The 18,533-nt window shown below is 46.8% G+C and overlaps 1 protein-coding gene across 5 annotated transcripts in view; it reads right to left on the bottom strand.

The window, feature by feature from the left end:
• Positions 1–18,533, bottom strand: part of UBR4 (ubiquitin protein ligase E3 component n-recognin 4) — a 127,921-nt gene that overhangs the window by 61,711 nt on the left and 47,677 nt on the right. The window contains exons 41-59 of one of the 5 annotated variants that reach the window (XM_081226735.1): positions 17,902–18,060; positions 17,407–17,559; positions 16,718–16,945; positions 16,262–16,419; positions 15,153–15,324; positions 14,705–14,906; positions 13,697–13,860; positions 13,038–13,254; positions 11,986–12,262; positions 9,999–10,062; positions 9,205–9,339; positions 8,043–8,217; positions 7,030–7,170; positions 5,715–5,836; positions 4,932–5,043; positions 2,904–3,034; positions 2,605–2,782; positions 2,038–2,142; positions 360–497 (exon numbers count right to left, since the gene is read on the bottom strand). In XM_081226735.1, coding sequence (XP_081082861.1) covers positions 360–497; positions 2,038–2,142; positions 2,605–2,782; positions 2,904–3,034; positions 4,932–5,043; positions 5,715–5,836; positions 7,030–7,170; positions 8,043–8,217; positions 9,205–9,339; positions 9,999–10,062; positions 11,986–12,262; positions 13,038–13,254; positions 13,697–13,860; positions 14,705–14,906; positions 15,153–15,324; positions 16,262–16,419; positions 16,718–16,945; positions 17,407–17,559; positions 17,902–18,060 — 3,031 coding nt within the window. The remainder of the gene's footprint in view (positions 1–359; positions 498–2,037; positions 2,143–2,604; positions 2,783–2,903; positions 3,035–4,931; positions 5,044–5,714; positions 5,837–7,029; positions 7,171–8,042; positions 8,218–9,204; positions 9,340–9,998; positions 10,063–11,985; positions 12,263–13,037; positions 13,255–13,696; positions 13,861–14,704; positions 14,907–15,152; positions 15,325–16,261; positions 16,420–16,717; positions 16,946–17,406; positions 17,560–17,901; positions 18,061–18,533) is intronic. The other 4 variants (XM_081226737.1, XM_081226736.1, XM_081226738.1 and 1 more) reach the window with 4 other exon arrangements.

The raw sequence follows: 18,533 nt of genomic DNA, 5'->3' as shown, positions 1-18,533 counted from the left end.
GGGACTGATTTTTAAGATCAAACCAAAATGGCTTGTCATGCTTCCTCATTCCAGAAGCTCAACCCCCACCAGCTAGTACAGATGGCCTGCTATATTAATATACCAGATCATTAACAATGGGACTGCCCAAAATCTCTTCCCCAACAGAAGCAGCAAAAACCACCATAGGACTGATTTCAAAATCATACCATAATTGTTTCCAATTAATCATGATTTGGGATTATGTATGTCATTTCTTTCTTCCACTAACAGATAATTAAACTTCCCTTTGCTGAAACCAATCCTAGGACCCAGGCAGGGATTTCTATTTTGTCCCCACCCTCTCTGCCCAAGGATATCAGGACCTCCAGCCACATTACCACTGTGCTCGCCAGCCACCGAGTCCACTGCACTTCCCCCGCTCTCCGAGCCCACACTACCACCGTGGTCAGCAGGGGAGGTCCGAAGGGTGGAACCATCAGTTGCTGCTGTGCTGCCCTCGTCGTCTGAGGCTGGAGCTGAGAGAGTAACGAGAGCTGTTACAGGTAAAAACCCCTCTTCGGGGCAAAAGCATCAAACTACATAGTGCAGAAGACACAATGCAGTTTACACATCCTGTTGTCAAAGAAAAAAGGGAAGGATTTGCTTTGCTGGTTAATCACTAACAGGAACAAACACTATACATGGTGCATTGCAAACAGTACTTAGACAGAAGTGAAAACCCAGTTCACTGGGCATTTCCTTCGCTGTTACATCACAGTGCAAGTAAAACAGTGCAGAGATTCAAGAAGAATCTGTGACATGGACACTCAGTTTTCCAGCTAAAATGCTTCACGGTCACCATAGTCTAGGTGTTACTGACACCTGCTGAGATTGGAAAATAGCCATTACCATTCGAAAGCATAGATTCTGAATTTTCATGAGATTTGTTTTGCAATCAATTTATGCTTATGCTAGGAAATCACTTATCATGAGCTCTCAAATCCACCCTGTCTGTTTTTTAAATCAGATGGTCCAGAGGGGAGCTCGTTCGGAAATTTCAAACTTCCTAATCCTCCTCATCAGATGCTAATAATGAAGCAAGGAAATTCCCCAGAGACAGCCACAGCATCCAGGATCAGGGCTGAGCTGAGACAGGAGGAAAATGCTGGATGAGATACATGGGGGAGAAAAGCCAAGACAGCCACAGAGCACAGTAGGAACACAACTGGCACAGCACAACAGTGACCTCCAAGCCTGAAATGACAGCAACTAAAGAGACCTAAGAAAAGCAACGAGCCATGGCAGCAGGCGAGAGGGGACAGCCAGTTTCTCCCTTTCTTATCTATCCAGGATAAAACGCCCAAAACAAGAAACAAAGGAAAAAAAAAAAAAAAGAAACAAATAGAGGGACACATCAGTCTGAAAACTCTCAATCAACCCTTAAATTACTCAGGGGCTGATTTTCCAGTAGATTGTTCAGATGTTCCATTCTCCTCTATTTGGCCCAACTCTCCACTCAGGACATATTTTTTTTCTTATCAGATTAGGAAAAGTGATTGAAAGTAAACACAAAATGAGGTCTGAAGATTTCCTATGCATTTGAATCGTCCACAAAAACCCTACCCACCAAGCTCAGATCCCACGCTGACCTGAAGTGTAACTCAGCTTCTTGTAGCTTCACTTTTATTTGCAAATGAAGAGAAAAAAGTTAAAAGGTTTGAGCTCCATTTCTTGTCTCCCTTTTGAAACTGTCTAAAATGTTCGAACTCTGGTGAAGAACCCTGAAAGCTGAGATTTAAGCTCTAAAGCCGATCAACCTGCAAGCTGTTCTCTTGGCCTTTCCTTGGGGAATTAGCTGAAGCCAGGCAGCATGCAAAGTGTAGGGAAGCAGAGCCATGAATGCCTTTGCCAAGCTGCATCACTATGCCTTCCACACCCGCATTTCTAAAGCAAAGGCACAAGCAGGAAGTCCAGGATGGCCTGTCAAAGCAGCTGCCCATTACACTCTCACAGCGTTGGAAACGAGGCCTGAGGGTCCTGGGGCCCTGAGCCGCGCCCCTTGCTGTGGACAGTTACCTGATGCTGTGGTGTCAGAGAGGGTTCCTGCGTCCAGAGAGGAAGAGCTGGGTGCCTGGCCGGACAGCCCCAGGCTCTGCAGGCCCAGGGCACTGCTGCTGCTGCCTGGGAAACAAGTGGAGAGTGAGCACAGCATCCCCTCCAGACCCCATCCACAGCGCCGCTTGGCCACCTGCTGCCCTCAGGAGTCTAAACTCACCAGCGTGTGACCCCCTTGGCCTAGAGGAAGTTACTCAACAGCCACTGCTGTCCACCCACCAAATTTAGTTACAGAGATGGTGGAAGCCTTCCTTCAGCTCAGGCAGGACACAGGCTGGAGGAATCTAACAGATTTGGGAGGAAATAATCCAAAAGACCAAACTAACAGAAACTATGAGATTGGCTCCCAGACTAAAAATCCCACCGTGATCCCTCTCACTCTCCACCTGTATCTCTGAACAGCTCTCACCCAGATCAACCTCTCCCCAAATCTGGGGACGAGCTCAGTCAGCTGGATATCAGTAACTGCCAAACCCTCCTTCCTGTGCAAGGCCAATGGGCCACTGTGTTCCTGGCATTGCCTTCTACCTTGCTGGTCCTGCTGCAGGCTCAGGGCAATGGCTAGTTCAACCATGGTCTCGTCATCTGCATCAGGTGGGATGTCCAGCATGGGGGGGAAGCCCTCTGCGCCTGCCAGCAGGGCCTCCAGGGGAGAGGGGTTGCCATTGTTGACATTTTCAGCTGTCTCCAGGACCATCGACTCAGACTGCCGAGAGAAAGCTCTGTCAGTGTCCCGTGGTAAACGGCAGCTTGTGGAAGTCCACTGAGTAAGAGCTAGAGGAGAGTTCTGAGGCTCCTCCTCCCCTCTCCTGCTGCCAGAGACTCACCACCATCTCAAAATCTCCATGGTCCACCTCACTCTGTTCCTGGCTTTCCTGACGGATGTGGCCACCATTCGGGATCCCTGACGACTGCATTTTCTCATCTGCGTCATCATCGTCGTCATCATCCTTGTCTCCTGAGTCAAAGAAACCCCAGTCACCTGAAGACGCGAGCTGCTCTTTCCTCCCTCGGCGGGTGGTAAGATAAGCTACATAGCAAACAAAAACCAAGACAAGCAAGCTACCAGCTAGTGCCCTGTGCTTTAGAGATAAATTCCAGGGAGCCATGCCTGGCCTTGTTCTCCTGCTTCCTGGACCTAGCAGGATCTGGGAAGGTGGGGCTGGCAGTGACAGCCCGCTCCACTTAGGAGAAGTCTTTTCCAGCTGATGAAGGAAAACAAAAACAAAAACCCTTGGATTCCATAAAGCAGAAAACTCTAAGACCAGCAGGTCCCATGAGCTTGTGCCAACCCTCAGGAGACCCTGGACAAGACAGGGAAAATAATACAGCTGAGATGTTTATCTATTATCTGTCACGGCAGCTTGGAGTGTCATCTTACTTTTTCTCCCCCAAAACAACTGGGTCAGCGAGATTTTCACGCTACATAATCATTAAGAGAAGAACCAACTGGGACGTGAAAGCATCAAATGAAAGCTGGTCCCTCAGCCCAGCACTACAGTCCTACCCGGACCGGCTTCTGCGTGACGGGGAAAAGCCTTCTACGAAGGGAGAAGCCCAGGTTAGACTCCTAATTATCCAAAAAGGAGGGAGACCTTGCCTTCCACTCAATGGGCTGAAAAAGTATGTGCATATGACCTTAACTGGGAACATAAACTATCCGGACTCTAGCTTCTCCACAGAGAAAAGATGCACAAACTGTTGCCTGACGCATCAAAAGCTTAAGATGCATGATACTCAAGGAAGGTCGTCTGAGGGTCGTGAAGCTGCATGTGCTCCTCTAAACCTGCACTGGACCACACAGTAGCCACAGCCACTAGTTACAATGTGGCTAGTCCACATGGAGATGTGATGTTACTGTATGTAGTACACACTAGATTTCTTTTTTATTACTGGAATATAACTGCTTTACAATGTTGTTAGTTTCTGCTATACAATGAAGTGAATCAGCTGTATGTATACCTATATCCCCTCCCTGTTGGACCTCCCTCCCACCCACCGCCCCGCACTAGACTTTTAAGACAGTCAGAAAAAATTTTTTAAGAAAGGAAAATATTTTACTAATAATTTTTTATATTAATTATGTGTTTAAATAATATTTTTGATATATTGAATTATCAGTAAGTTAATTTCAAATATTTCTTTTTACTCTTTATCATGTGACTAAAATAAAATTTTAAACTACGTATGTGACTTTCACTGGAAGTTTAACCTCTGAGCTAAGCGAAGTAACCAGAGTTACACAATGCACTACTGCTAAGGTTTAGACAACTGGTAGAATTGCTTTTCCTAAAATGTTAAACGTTATGTCCTTGACTTGTATCCAAGTGTATCAAGAGAGAAATCTCTTGTGAAATTTGCTGTCAATCTTATTGTAGGCAAGTCCCCTGAAGATACTACCCACTAGGCAACAAAATGGACCCTTAATGTAAGAGCTTTCATGCGGGGAAATTTTTCATTTCCTGAAAAATGGCGGGTTTTTTCTTCAGTCACTGTGATTTTCGAACTGTTCTCATTTTATTTTCACTCTGGCTTTTGGGAAGCTTTCAGCCAAAAATAAGATCTTCACTTAACAACCATGTAGGACTTTGTGATGCAGATTTTATGTCCTTGGCTTGATTTTACTATTGTACCTTTATTTTCCCCTGGCCTCGATTTTCCTTCTTTTTATTCTACTTACTATGCGTTTTTTATACACCACCTTCAATTCCTCATGGAATAAGGCGGCGTAAAACAAGGGATACATCACCAGAAGTCTCCAGGGCCTTGGTCAACGTGAGCAGCACATCCTAGTGCTTTATTTCCCTTCTCCCCCCGCCACACTCGCACAAGCCTAAACCCAGACCTCACATTACCCATTGGAGTGTTGCTTCGAGGGGAGGAGGGCAATGTCACATGTCTCCGCTTGTTCCTCGGCCTTAGGACTCGAATTAGAGCTTGTTTACAAGAGAAGCTCACAGCAGGATCCTGAGGTTGAAAGGAAACCATCATTCTTAGGTTTTAATATTATTCATGAAACTCTCTCTATAAAACACTTTCCTTTCTTGGACAATCACATGCATGTGGAAGATCTGCCTGCTCTCACCTGCAACCTGCTGAATCAGGTCAGCAGTTAAGCCCATTTCCCCGACCTGGCATATAGAAGCGCCATATGCTACATTCTTGTATCTTAGTTCCTAGTAATAGACTGGCAGGTCATTTGGCCCTGAAGTCCCTTTGGCTGTCTACAAATTGGTTTTGGCTTTTCATCAGATGATCAGGCTCACTTAGCTCTGTGCTAAAATCAGTACTTCCAACACTAGCTTCTGTGCCAGAGTCACTGGAAATAGATGTTGATGATGTTCGTTCAGGTACTCATTTAATTAATACTTACTTAGCATTAACTATGAAGCAACCATCAGCATATTCCCTGGGGACTCAGCACTGAATAAAACAAACCAAGTCCATTCCCTTTTCAAACCTTTCTTTCCATGCATGGAATGAGTAAGATGTTAAAGGTTTTACTGATATGCAAAATTCTTAATTCCCATTATACCCTCCTTTAAGTCTGTTTTATTTCATTAATTAGCAAACTTACAAAAAAAATTTTTTCCAGACATTCTCAGATAAGGATTATCTGGGGTTATAATGATACGTACAGGGCACAATAGCATCTGCATGTATATCTTGGATGCTGTATTAATACAGTCCAGCTCACAGGTACAGTAGCCATGGATAATGTCTACCAGAGCATTAACGGTAGCTTCAATATGAGTTAGGCCTAAAGGGGAGAAACAGATGGTGAAAAAACTTCTAACTACTTGACAGTCAAAGACAAAAGTACAAATTCTTATGCCCACGTAAAGGTCAAGCTAACAAGAAAATGACAAGCACACACAGAAAAACAAACAAACAAAATACACATGTAGAATGTAGGCTGGAGGCATTGTTTGTGATTTATTAATAGTCTCCTAAATCTCCCAGACTGTCTCCAAAAGCCTTTCCAAATATCCTGCACCACAGAAATAAATAGGTGTCTACTCTCTATGGATATCAAGAGACAGGGCAGAGAAATGTGAAGAGCTGAGCAGAGTCTAAATGTTCCCTACTATCTCCAAACCTTAGGTGATAAAGATGACCCTAACAGGCCTTTTGGGTTTACTGCCCAAGCAATGTCCAAACACAAATGAGTAACAGGGGTCCTTCTACTTTTCTAGATTGCTATTCAGAACCTTATTACTCTTCCACCTAAAAACCTTAGACAGTGTGAAAAGTCAGATACCAAAGGCAGCAGTGGCTTAGAAATAAAATAATTCTCTAGTATGATGTTTTTGGGTTTTGTTTTAAATAAATAAATTTATGTGTTTATTTGTTTGTTTATAGCTGCACTGGGTCCTCGTTGCTGCGTGCAGGCTTTCTCTAGTTGTGGCGAGTGGGCTTCTCATTGCGGTGGCTTCTCTTGTCGCGAAGCATGCTCTCTAGGAGCGCGGGCTTCAGTAGTTGTGGCACACGGGCTCAGCAGTTGTGGCCTGCAGGCTCTAGAGCGCAGGCTCAGTAGTTGTGGTGCACGGGCTTAGTTGCTCCGTGGCATTTGGGATCTTCCTGGACCAGGGATCAAACCCGTGTCCCCTGCACTGGCAGGCAGATTCTTAACTACTGCGCCACCAGGGTAGTCCCCTCAAAGACTTTTTTTAAAACAATTATAAACACCACTAAGGGCACACGCACGCACACACTTCTTTATGTGAAGTATTCAATCCGACATGAGAGATACAAGAAAGTCCCACTTCTCTGCTACACTGCTAAATTCCTCTATCAGGAACATTGATCTCACAGGCTTCTGTTTCCTAAATATTCACTAAATATCCACTCTGGAAGAGATGGATGATGAAGGCTAAAGGTGAAGAGTTCAGTCTGTTCCAAGAAACAACTTACATCAGGCTTCACTATCAAGTATCCCTTTTAACATGATACCTGGCAGGCAGGCAGGTGCCAAGAAGGCATTCTTGGGTTTGGATGCATGGAGTTTCCAGAAGTGGTTCACCAGCTGGGTGATGAAACTACAGCAGTCTCCCTCCAACTGCTTCTGAGGTTCTCTCCCCTCATCCGCTCCTTCTAAGCAGGAGAAAAAAAAATTATTAACGACGGTCCATCTCAGATGGAATTGAATTTGCTTTAAGGTTAACTCAGGTCGAGGAAGCTTGCCTGGGGAGGGAGTTTCAAGTGGGGCCCCAGTCAATATGCCAACTATCCCTAGACTCCAGCAGGCACATCTAGGAAGAAAACAGTCTGGGAAAGGAATATCACAGAAAACATTGTGTGTTAGAATTAAGTAGGAGGGGAGCATTCAGGGGCTTACAGCAGATTCAGAGATCTCAGGTGCAAGTGTTCAACTCCTAAAAGCTAGGGGAACATGTGCAATTTTCTAGAATGATTCGTGAATTATAGTATTAGAGGAGGAACAGGATGATGACAGCATATGGAAATATGGAAATAACAGAACTGTAAAGGCATCAATAAGCTCTATGTGATGAAAGCAAAGCAGGTTTGGTACCCAGCCAATGTGAGGAGAGAGGAGGAAATAGAATCAAGCACTGAGAAAGGCTACAGATTTAACAAAATACTGGCAAAAGTACAGCACAAAAGCAAAAGACATGATCCTATTACTTTAAAGCAACCAGGGCACAAGCTTAACTTTACCCTGAAGATCTTAAAGAGGTAGTAAATTCAGAGACAGATTATATCTGATGTCCAGAGCACTAAATAAACTCAAGAGTAATCCAAGGGGGAAGCACTGGAAACAGTATTTACTTAGAATGATACAATTCTAATGTCAAAAGTCCTTCAACATATAAAGACGAGAGAGTAAAATTCCTGTCTCAGAGCATGAAGTCAGTCAGAAGCCAGTGAGAACAAGAAGATGAGAGAGTAAAGAAGGTGGTGTAGCAAGCAGATTTCAGGACCACGGCCATACAGGCCAAGTTCACCTGTTTCCATCTGGGGCAGCTTTGACTCCGTAAAGTGCACAAGGTTGTTAGGGCGCATGATGGCAATGGAGCGAGCTGTGACCACCAGCCTCTGAAAGACCTCAGGGTCCAAATCCTTGCCTTCTTTGCTGGATGTGTTGAGACACTGCACAGCTTTGCTCAGCAAGGCCTGATCCTACAACAAAAGAATCACAGAGGATGAACCAAAAGCAAGGAAGGCCTGGGTACTAAAGCACAGAGGAGAGGGGAACTGACAGATCATCAGGATGGCTACCTCCTCTCAAGAGAACAGGTTAATTACCGTTGACTACCTGGAACAAATCTTCAAAGCAGCCCAACACAGATCAACTTCTTCATATGATAAAACGTTAAAGACGCTTAAAAAAATAAAATCAAAAGCCATGAAATCAGTACCAAAGTATGATAGGAAAACTAGAAATACCAGCCGATTCTCCAGAGCTACAACATCCCAGATCTCCTCCCTATGGAAGTCATTTATTCGCAGGCTCACACCAAAGCTGTTTCCAAAAGCACCTTTCCTTGACAGGTTCAGCAGGTTAGCTCGCACTTCTCAGCTCTCTGGGTCGGAGGCACCAAGGCATGCGGGCTGGCGGCTTCGTCCTCACGGATCTGAACTGTCGACAGTCTCTCCCATTTTTAGAAACTGGCCTAACTTACTGCCTTCAGTCACTACTTACTTTTATAGGTGAGACCCGCTCTCCCCAGATTTCCCCCTCAGTCTCTCCAACAACCACTTACCAAATTCATCACAAGCAAGTACACCTCACTGAGGGCTGTGGCACAGCTGCAGGAGTGGAAACACCAGCAGCCCTGACCCCTGAGTGACTTCCCGCCCCACTCTTTCAGTGAGAAGCCACCCCTACTCAAGCATCCCTCTCCTCCCTTCCTTAAATCTTCCTGATCCTATTAGAGTAACAGAACAAAATGAATGCAAACCAGTGGCCCATTACTGGCTGGTCCTCATTTTGAGTGGTATTTATTAATTTCTCAGGAGAAACTTTAGGATGTGTGGGTCTAATCTCAACGCTCTCCTCTCCCCACCTTACTTTGCTACGCCTCTGCTTTACATCCAAAAAACCAACTTGCCTGATTCCCTGTCAGTACCACAACTTACGCCTTGACAGAAGGCACCCCTGATTACCTTGTGGCTGTGATAGGCTGAGCGGCTGGTGTGCAGGCTGGCCAGAAGGCTCTTGGACTGCTGCTGGACACTGGCAGGTGCTGGCAGGGACAGCAGCAGAGTGGCCAGCTCCTGAGCTGCATTCTTGTTTCTCTCCTGATGCAGAAGACAGCAGGATTGTCACTAACCCCACCAAATCCATGCAGGACAAACTGCCCACACGCTGCCCCCCACGCCTTCCTCCCTTCTCGGCCAACAGGACTAGGTTAAGCTCCATGGACCGCAAGGAGCAAAACAAAGAATTTCAGAAATCACAATCCTCCCACAATACAGGTAAAGAGAGTCCAAGGTCATGACTCCCAGAACAATGTTCTTTAATCAGAACACTAATTATTCATCCTATTCTACAAAACACTCTCACTATGGGTCCCCCAAAAGTAGGACATAAGGCCTTAAGCTGAAGACTCCTCTGGATCATCTTTACAAATCAAGATTATGCTATAAATGCTCTTTAGCTGCAAGGCTTCGAGGCCTCTGATGACTCCACTGACTTCCTGCCTCTTCAGAAAGCTCCCATGTGCTTTAAAAAAGTAACTTGGGGCTTCCCTCGTGGCGCAGTGGTTGAGAGTCCGCCTGCTGATGCAGGGGACACGGGTTCGTGCCCCGGTCCAGGAAGATCCCACATGCCGCGGAGCGGCTGGGCCCGTGAGCCATGGCCGCTGAGCCTGCGCGTCCGGAGCCTGTGCTCCGCAACGGGAGAGGCCACAGCAGTGAGAGGCCCGTGTACCACACACACACACAAAAAAGTAACTTGCCTTCTCAATGATTGGGCCAACGGCAAAGCAGCTTTCCAGGGCTTCTAAAGAACTCACAACCAGCCTAGGGAGACAGAAAAGCTGGTGTGAGTACAACAACCCTTCTCTCTGCCTGGTGCCTTAGCCTGCACAGACTACAGTCGTGAGGACCTTGGGGACAGCTAATGAATGCCAAACACAAAATCAAAGCACAATAAGACCTGCCACAGGCACCATGCATATGGTTTCCTTGTGTTACTGGCCAGAAGAAACCTGGCTCCTGCTCGGAGATCAACCTGAGGCCATGTTCATAATCCATAACTCAAAGACAGGGCTTTTCTTCCTCAAAGAGGATAAATGTGCTTCCTCCTGCTGCCTGTGGCAGGGAGCCCTGAGAAGGGCTTAACAGTCTTGATGCAATGGGACCCGAAGCTCAGGTGCCCCATAGATCAGTAGGCAGAGGGGACACACAAAGAGAAAGGTTAAAACCATCTTCTTATACTGGGAGAGCTGGGGTTATATTTTACTTACACCTCCAAGAAAATGCACAAAGGCACTTCGTATGAGTTGCCCAAGTACGGGGAAGAGAACAAACTGTATTTTCAGGTGCACGCCAATTGCCAACGTTCAAAGGGTACTATAAAGCACCTTTAGGAAACTGGGCAATTTTCTCTAAGGGAAGGATAGGAAACCCAACCACTGAAGGGTACCAAGTGACACGCTCCCAAGGGCTCACTCCTGTGGGTTTAATGCAGCACAGTGAAAAGACCAACATCCTGAGGGCTGAAGCTCTGGACAGAGAGGGCAAAGTGTGGAGAAGGCAGCTGGAGAGAAAAAGGTCAAGGGGCAGAGGAAGGCAGTAAAGAGCCAGGAAAGAGAGACCTGGGACATAAAAGCACGGTGGGCAGAACAAGCTCTCTGGTGGCTTTTCAGACAGTAGAACTTTTCCACTGTCCCGGCGCCCCCTCCCCGCTTCTCATCCACTGTAGAGAGGGAGCAGAGAGGGATGGGGTAAGGAAGGGGAAGCTAAGAGTCTGAAGCGGCCGACACCAAGCACGCACGTACAACCCTCCGCATTCTCCACTTTGACACGGGACAGCTCTGCAGCCATGCAACGACCAGAACAGAAAGAAGCAGGAGGACTTTTCCACAGAAGCGGAATCAACGCAAAGCCACGCCATCGGTTACACCGCTCTCTGACACACACTCGCTCGTGCAGAGAAAAGAAAGAGGGCATACTAACCGGTCCAGCTTGGTTAGGGACTCAGTTTCAGAACTTGGGGGAGAAGCAAAAGAAAAAAAAGGAAAAAAATGTGAAGCTCAGAGAAACCTGGAAATACATCCTAAGCAAACAATATAAGAATAGGGTGGGGGGAGGAAGAAAGAGAGAGAAAAGGGGTTGGGTGGGGAGGCTGCTGGCAGGAGGCCGTGATTCCAAGCCAGGCTATTCCTACGACTTACAATGTAAGAACTGAACGTCTTACATCCCGCATCTGCCACGGCAAACCAGCAGCTCCCTAGCGCAAAGAAGCCAAGCGCAATGCTTAAGAAGGCTACTGGGAGAAGCCTCAGGAGGCTCTGAACTCTGCTACAAGATGCCTGGGACAGCCTCTTGCCAGCAGTGTTATTACCACATGAAGTAGCTGCTGCAGAGGAAGATGAGAAGACGATGAAATTGGAATGAAAGGGAAGATTTGTCCCTGTATCTTCAGCAAGACTAGATCCTAATCTATAATACTGGCTTAAGCATCTTCTGGTCAGCAGCCTCTGGCTACTCCAAAGGGTACCTGAGCTTATTAAGAGAAGCGTCCAGGCAGAGCCTTGGGAGTCAGATGGCTCTGAGCTGCCTCCAGGCCTTGTCGGCACACTAAGGAGACACTGAGTGAAATGCTGAAAAACTCACAGGCCAGACTTGGGACACTTAGAGGCTCACTCTCTCGAGACACAGGTTCTGCTGGGAGAGTGAGAACCGGTGAGAACTGAAGTCAGCCCCTGCCAGTGCTGGTACCTCTCCAGGACAGTTCCGCTCGTGGTGGTAGGGGCAGCTGAGTCACTGTCTCCAGTGCCATTGCTCTGGCTCAGGTTTGAAGGACAGATGTTGCTGACGGAGGCAGAAGGGAATTCTTCCGGGGGCTCATCAGGCCAGCCAAACTGCTCCTTAGTCTTGCCATAGACTTTTACAGCATCGATCATGGTGACACCTGCTGGATCCACTGAGGCCCCAACTGCAGTAAGCAAGAGCAAGCTTTTAGGAAGCACATTCTCTGAAGGGTTACCACCACCACCTACAAAGCAAAGACCAGACTAGTTTGGACAAAGTACCAAGCCTCATCGATTTCACAGGCATAGAGGAACTTTATCTCCTGAGACTTCAGTAGCACTTTCTTCTTGTATAGATGCTGACTACATGTAGAAACAGTTCCATGAACCAAAAGTCTCCTACTCAGAACAAGAGTCCCCAAACACCGGTGTAGGGATCCTCTGGTGCTATCAGGGTACCGTATCTCCCAACTCCACCCCCAGGGATCTCTAAACACTCCTTTTGTTCAAAGCACAGATCATCATCATGAATGAATACCAACAGCAACTGTTTCCGGAAGGAAAAGTATCAGACAGGTGGCCAGTAAATGGTAGGGAAAGTTGCCCGCCTTATGAAAGGCTCAGGGATGTGTACTCTTGAGGGTTTAAAGGCATTGCTAAACATCTCTCAGTGACATGTGCCCTGAGGCGCCTTAAGAAAGCCTTGCAATTTCACATGCTAACCTTGCTGCCTAAACACCCAGGCAGCCCCATCAGCAAGGCTACCCAACCCTACAGAAGTGAGCCCTGAAGCAGAGTTTTATCCAGTCTTTACCCCTCCCATTCTCGAGTATAACCCTTTCCTGTAATCTTGTTTCCCTTATATCTCAAACGAAACTCAAAATTTCATGATGGCAGAGACCACAGAGCTATCAGTAAAGCAGAGGGTTCCTAGAATACTGGAAAGCCACAGAGAAGTGGCCACCCAGTCAGAATTCATAATGAGAAGGATACAGTCTATGCCAGGGGCTGGGGACTCACTGAAGAGATTCAGCTTCTTATCGGCCTGCAGGGCTTCTTCTCTGGTGAAGGGGAAGTCAAACCAGCGTGAGCGACTCAGATTAAGCTGCATGGTTCTGCCAAAGATCTCAATATATGATGGGGCCCGTTCAATTGCCTGGGTCCCAATCTGGATCCGCATGCCTGTCATCACCATAGTGCTGTTGTTGTTACTGATCTCAATGGTGAAGCCACCAGGCTGGAGGGAGAAGAGGCACACATCACACAATTATTGCAAGTTCTTAAGGGCAAACTTTCGATCCTTCCTGTGATAGTGACACAACGTATGATCCTACAAAAGACCTTTATCATTTTTAACTCCTCAGCACTGACTTCTTTTCCTCCAAGGATGGGAAAACAGAAGCAGGGGGTAGACTCTTCAGTTTCAGGCTTCTTTCTCCCCAGCATTAACCACCTCCTGCTGTCCTGTGCACAGTAACCCTACTGAAAACATGGGAATAGGAGCCCTCTGGCATGGAAGTGAGAATATTCATTAATTCTAGGGACCATGAAACTAGAATCAAGGGTTAATGACTGTGAGTCTTGCATTCTAAGAGTAGGTGTGTCCTCAAACCTTCTAAATGTGTCCTCGAGTCCTTCTAGCCAGCGAATGAACCCAGCACGGTGCAGTCAGTCCTCACCTTGGTGTTGGCCACATACATGCCAGTGGAATTCAGCCGGTGCTTTATCTGTTGTGCGTTGTAGACCTGCAGGAGGTCATTACCACCAAACTCCACATCTGTCAGCTGCTGGTTGTGCTCAAAGAAGTCAATGGGGAAGGTCACTTGGCTAGACGTGCGAGTTGCTGTGGAGAAGAGCATCAGATTGCCACGGAGCAACATCAGTGCGATCGCTACCACCTCTGTGCTCCTAAGCTCACGCGTACGCTCCCTAATCTTTCTAGGCCAACTCGGCATTATAAGGTTTGCATCAGTATGAGGCCTACACGTGGTCAGCTGTCCAACAGTCATCATCCCCAGCCACAACACAACCTAGCGGGGCGAAGAAATCTGATGTCAGTATTGGGTACACTTAGTAACAACAAGCTCTCTCAGAGCTGGTTTATTGAAAATAAACAAAGGAAACTATTTCTTTATAGGAGGATAAGCTGCATGATTATCTCAAACATAGACTCTAGAACGAATTCGAGATAGTGGGGTGAATCCTGTAAAGATCTTTGCTCAGCCCGAGTCACTCACTCCTAAACTCAAGCTTTCACTCCCTGAAGAGTCCTCCTCCATCACTCAGGAGCAAAGACTTCCAGCTCAGACACCTATGATGGCTTCTACACCAGTCGGCGAGAATGAACCAGCCAAAGGATCTACTCCTCAATCAGTTCCATCCTGCACACCACATCACGGAAGCCATCTTTTTTAAACCCAGAGAAAACCATCTCAAACCAGGTCCAAGAGAGATTCCTTCCTGGGCACCTCGGAACTGCTGCCTGACGTGGACAGCCAACAGGTGCTTGCCGTGCACAGAACGTTGAGTGGCCTCAGGAACCTTGACTCTGCTTCTGAGAAACTAGCTAGCACAGTCTCTTCCTTTATGAGCCGCACAAGCAGGACAGTCCCGGTCGCTTCATGGCTATCTACAACGGTCTACTCTAAGTCCCCGACCCCTACCAGTCTTCTAAGGAGGGGCCTTACTGATGGTAGCTGCTTTGCGCTTTCGAACGGGCTTCATTATGCTGATGACACTGCTGGGCTGCAGGGAGGGCTGAAGCCAGTAGGAGGTGTTCTCCACGTTGGCCATGTAGATGCGCAGGCTGCCATCCTCACACAGCAAGATCATCGTTGTCCGCTGCTGCTCATTGCAGGCTGTGTGCCTGATGGCGACCATGTCCTGGATCTAGGAGGAGGGGACAGAGGAGTGGTGGTTCCCGCACCTATAGACCAGAACCTACAGAAAGAGGCAGAGAAGCAACTGGATTCATGGCCAACTGAGGGGGTGCTGAGGCTGCCAAAGAAAAGGCGTCTAGCAGAAAATTCTTCTATAGGCCTCCATTGAAAGAGCTGGCAAAGTGACATGACATACAAATATAAAAAGAGAGCAGGTTCACAGTCTATTCAAGTGATGGGAGAACGGGGCACTGACCTTTGCTTTGGCAGGAAGAGTCTTAATCTCCTGGATGAGGAAAGTGTCTGGTTTCACCATCACTACCAGGGGCACTCCTGTAGTTTGCTGGACACAACACACCAAGCCAGGGTGGTTCATCACCTCAGACCACTGGCAAAGGGCAGGAGACGTCTTACTGCCACCATTGGAACTACAGACGACAAAAGTGGCCACAGTTAGGGTGTCAATCACCATCTAACAGTTCTTTTCTTGACCTAAAGGCCATCCTCACGAACCACTGGACTCTCAGAGCAATGTACCCACCCAAGGACTCAAATTACCCACGAGTCTCAGTCTTATTCCAAGCCACATAAATACTCCCATACACCCCAATGTGCGCCCCCAGCAGGAGTCCTGGTTTAGGATCTCAGTCAGCTGCTGGGTTCCACTGTCTGAGGGAAGAGGTGGCCCTATGTGCGTAAGGCTGTCAACTGCATAGGGCCACGGAGCTGCCAAAGGCTGATGACCCGTTGTCCTCTTAAGAATTTCCAAGCACATCAAGCTACGTATGAATGGTATCCATTTTATTTCATCTCAAACCGGGTAATTCACAAAATACAGGCCAGACAGAAAGTGCTTTTCAGTGGCAGATAATAAAGAGGGGAAGAGACCCTAAAACTTTGCTGCCTCCTCCTTGAATAAAACACTCACTACCTCACACACCCCTGTCACCTAGAAGTCTGATGGCAGCCTCCACCTCCCCAAGCTCCAAGCTCGCTCCATCTGCTGACACCATGTTCTATTTACTGATCAACCCCCCAGGAGGGAAACTTAAAGGGTATCTTAGCAGCACTAGTGTCTAGGAGAAACTTACATTCTCTTCTCAAAACTCAGTAATCAAATTAAAATCACATTTGCTACCCTGGCCCTAGCTTTTCCTTCTGAGGGACAGTGGCTCCCCAAACTACCTGTTACAGCTTGGGGTCTCCACGGTGGGAGACAAACCATGCAGGCCACCCAACCTACCAACACTGGACACCGCTTGATTTAAAGACACCAAGCAGGGAAGGGCGAGCCCTTGTGAGGGGCGGAGCTCTCCTGCTGCACATGGGCGCTGCGGAAGTGCACCTTTAAGTGCTCATCCCCACCTCTTGATGTTGATGGAGAAGAGTTGCAACACCTCCAGCGTCGTCCTACTGATGGTGGCTGCAAACGACCTGCCCTGACAGTAGCTGAAGAACAGCATCTGCAACACGTGCGAGTAGTAGACAGACACACCGCCACCTGCCACCTGGCTGTTACTGTCCTGTCACAACAGAGACACAACATCCGCATTAACTTCTCATGCTGCCTGGGGCACCAGCTTCTGCTCTGGCTGGTCATTCATTTTACACCATGATTATGGGGTCTCATTCTTGAAGTATGAGATCCCCGCAGGAAACCTTAAAAATACCAAGAGAATAAAGGAACTTCAAGTTTAGTCCTAAAGGACTAAAGTTTTTGCTATTAGATAAAAGTTAGAAGAAAAAAGAGAAACGAACAACAGAAGCCGTGCTAGGCTAATTAAACCTGGCATAGAAGGGAACAGTGCCATGTGCTCTAACCTTCAGGTCCTCGTGGTTTATTTCCAGCACATTAGTAACATAGAAGGGTCCCTGCTGGGCACTGCTGGCCTCTTCCATGAGCTGGGTATAGATGTACCCAGCCGAAGACATTATAACAATGATGTTCCTTCCCTCTTCATTGAAGAGGAAGGTAACATCTCTTATCTTTGAGCTGGGCAGGAGAAAGTAGAAGGTTGGACTCAAGGCATCAACGGACAGGTCATAAATCTGCAGAATGGAAGGAAGAAAGATCAAATAAGGGAGATCCATTTCAGTCCCATGCCGAAACTATCCTGCTGAACCCACAGAGCTGCCATCAGTGAGGAGTGAGCACTCAATCTCCACTCAGCAAGCACCTGTAAGTGCTAGTCAATGAGCACAAGATGATAAAGTATCTTTTCACTGCCTCTCAGGAATGAGCAGAGGAGAGATACACATCAACAAATTCTATACCAAGTACAGTAATTAACAGCTGTGAACTGGACACAGCGGGTGTTGAACCAGAATCAATTTTCTGCTACCTGCACACAGATAGCTCCTGCTCAACAACATAACAAAAGGCAACAAAATGCTAGAACTTTTCGTTTTTAAATTCTAAGAGGCGCTAGTGCATATAATGGAGATCAGGCGTTTTGGATTTAAAAGCAAAACCATTCTAGGATGAGATCATCAAAGGGCTGTAACGATACCTTGACAAAATCTGCAGTGACGATCGCGAGCTCAGTCTGTGAACCAGGTAACCACACGGCTTTGATGATGAAGTTCCCTGTTGCCAACTGGGGGTGCAAAACCAAATGATCCGACACAGAGCCTGAGCTACTGAAGGTCAGCACGTGGCAGTCCTGGACATGGTTGAAGGAAGAGAATGGTTAAAAACTGATTTGGAAAGTAGCCTAATTAATTTCAGAGTTCTAACGCTGCCTTTTCTTCCCTAACATTCCCTGCCTCCAGACAGTACTCAGACTGTCTAGTAACATGTTTAAGTGTCAAGAACACACAAAGATTATTTCCAATACAAAAGAAATCTGGACGATCTGGAAGAAATTCAGAGATTTCTTTTGTGTTCCCAGTGGCTTTTAAGTTCTGATCTCAACAATGAATAAGAGAAAGTGGTGCTGAAAACAGGGGAGAGAAGGTGACTGGGGTCCATATTAACAGAACCAAACCTGGATCAGGATTGTTACCTTCAGCCCACAAACAGCGAGGTAGTCCTCCTTGCACGGATTCCCCGTGAGGCTGAGCACAGTAAAGGGGACTGGGGCAGAAGCCAGGCGGGTCAGAGTCAGCTTCCTTTTGCTGGAATCTGCTTGCTTCAGGAGAGCTGAGAGCTGCAGGACAGTGATCTGCAAAGGAATAATTACTAATTTATTCTTAACCCGCATCCTCTCAGAGAACACAGAGCAATAAAAAAAACGTTCCTTCACTAGAGCTACTGATTTGGAGGCTTTTTTTGTGGGCAAGTCTCTTAGGAAACTCCAAGACCAATATCAGTCATACATCCCCTGGTTAAAAGAATGGAATGCCTTTCATTTCCTCCTTCTAGAGATGACAAAAGAAACCACCTTCTCTTCGCATAATCAGTTCACGAACTATTTAAACAATTCCCATCTACTACTGTCCCTTCTCGTTTTCTCTGAGAATGTTTTTGAAAAGATTTTAGAGCTATTTTAACCTCTAGTTTGTTTTTCACTTAAGGTGTGACTAAAACAACTTTACTGATAATGAAGAAGTCAGAATATAGAAAAGTGTAAGTTAGGATACTCTCCTCCAACCTCTCCTGGTTCTATAAAACACGATAAACTTCCCTGCGCCCTTA

The sequence above is a fragment of the Mesoplodon bidens genome (genome assembly GCF_964165515.1).
Source record: "Mesoplodon bidens genome assembly, chromosome: 2".
NCBI classification, from domain to species: domain Eukaryota; kingdom Metazoa; phylum Chordata; class Mammalia; order Artiodactyla; family Ziphiidae; genus Mesoplodon; species Mesoplodon bidens.
This window is presented reverse-complemented; position numbering and strand designations above follow the sequence as displayed.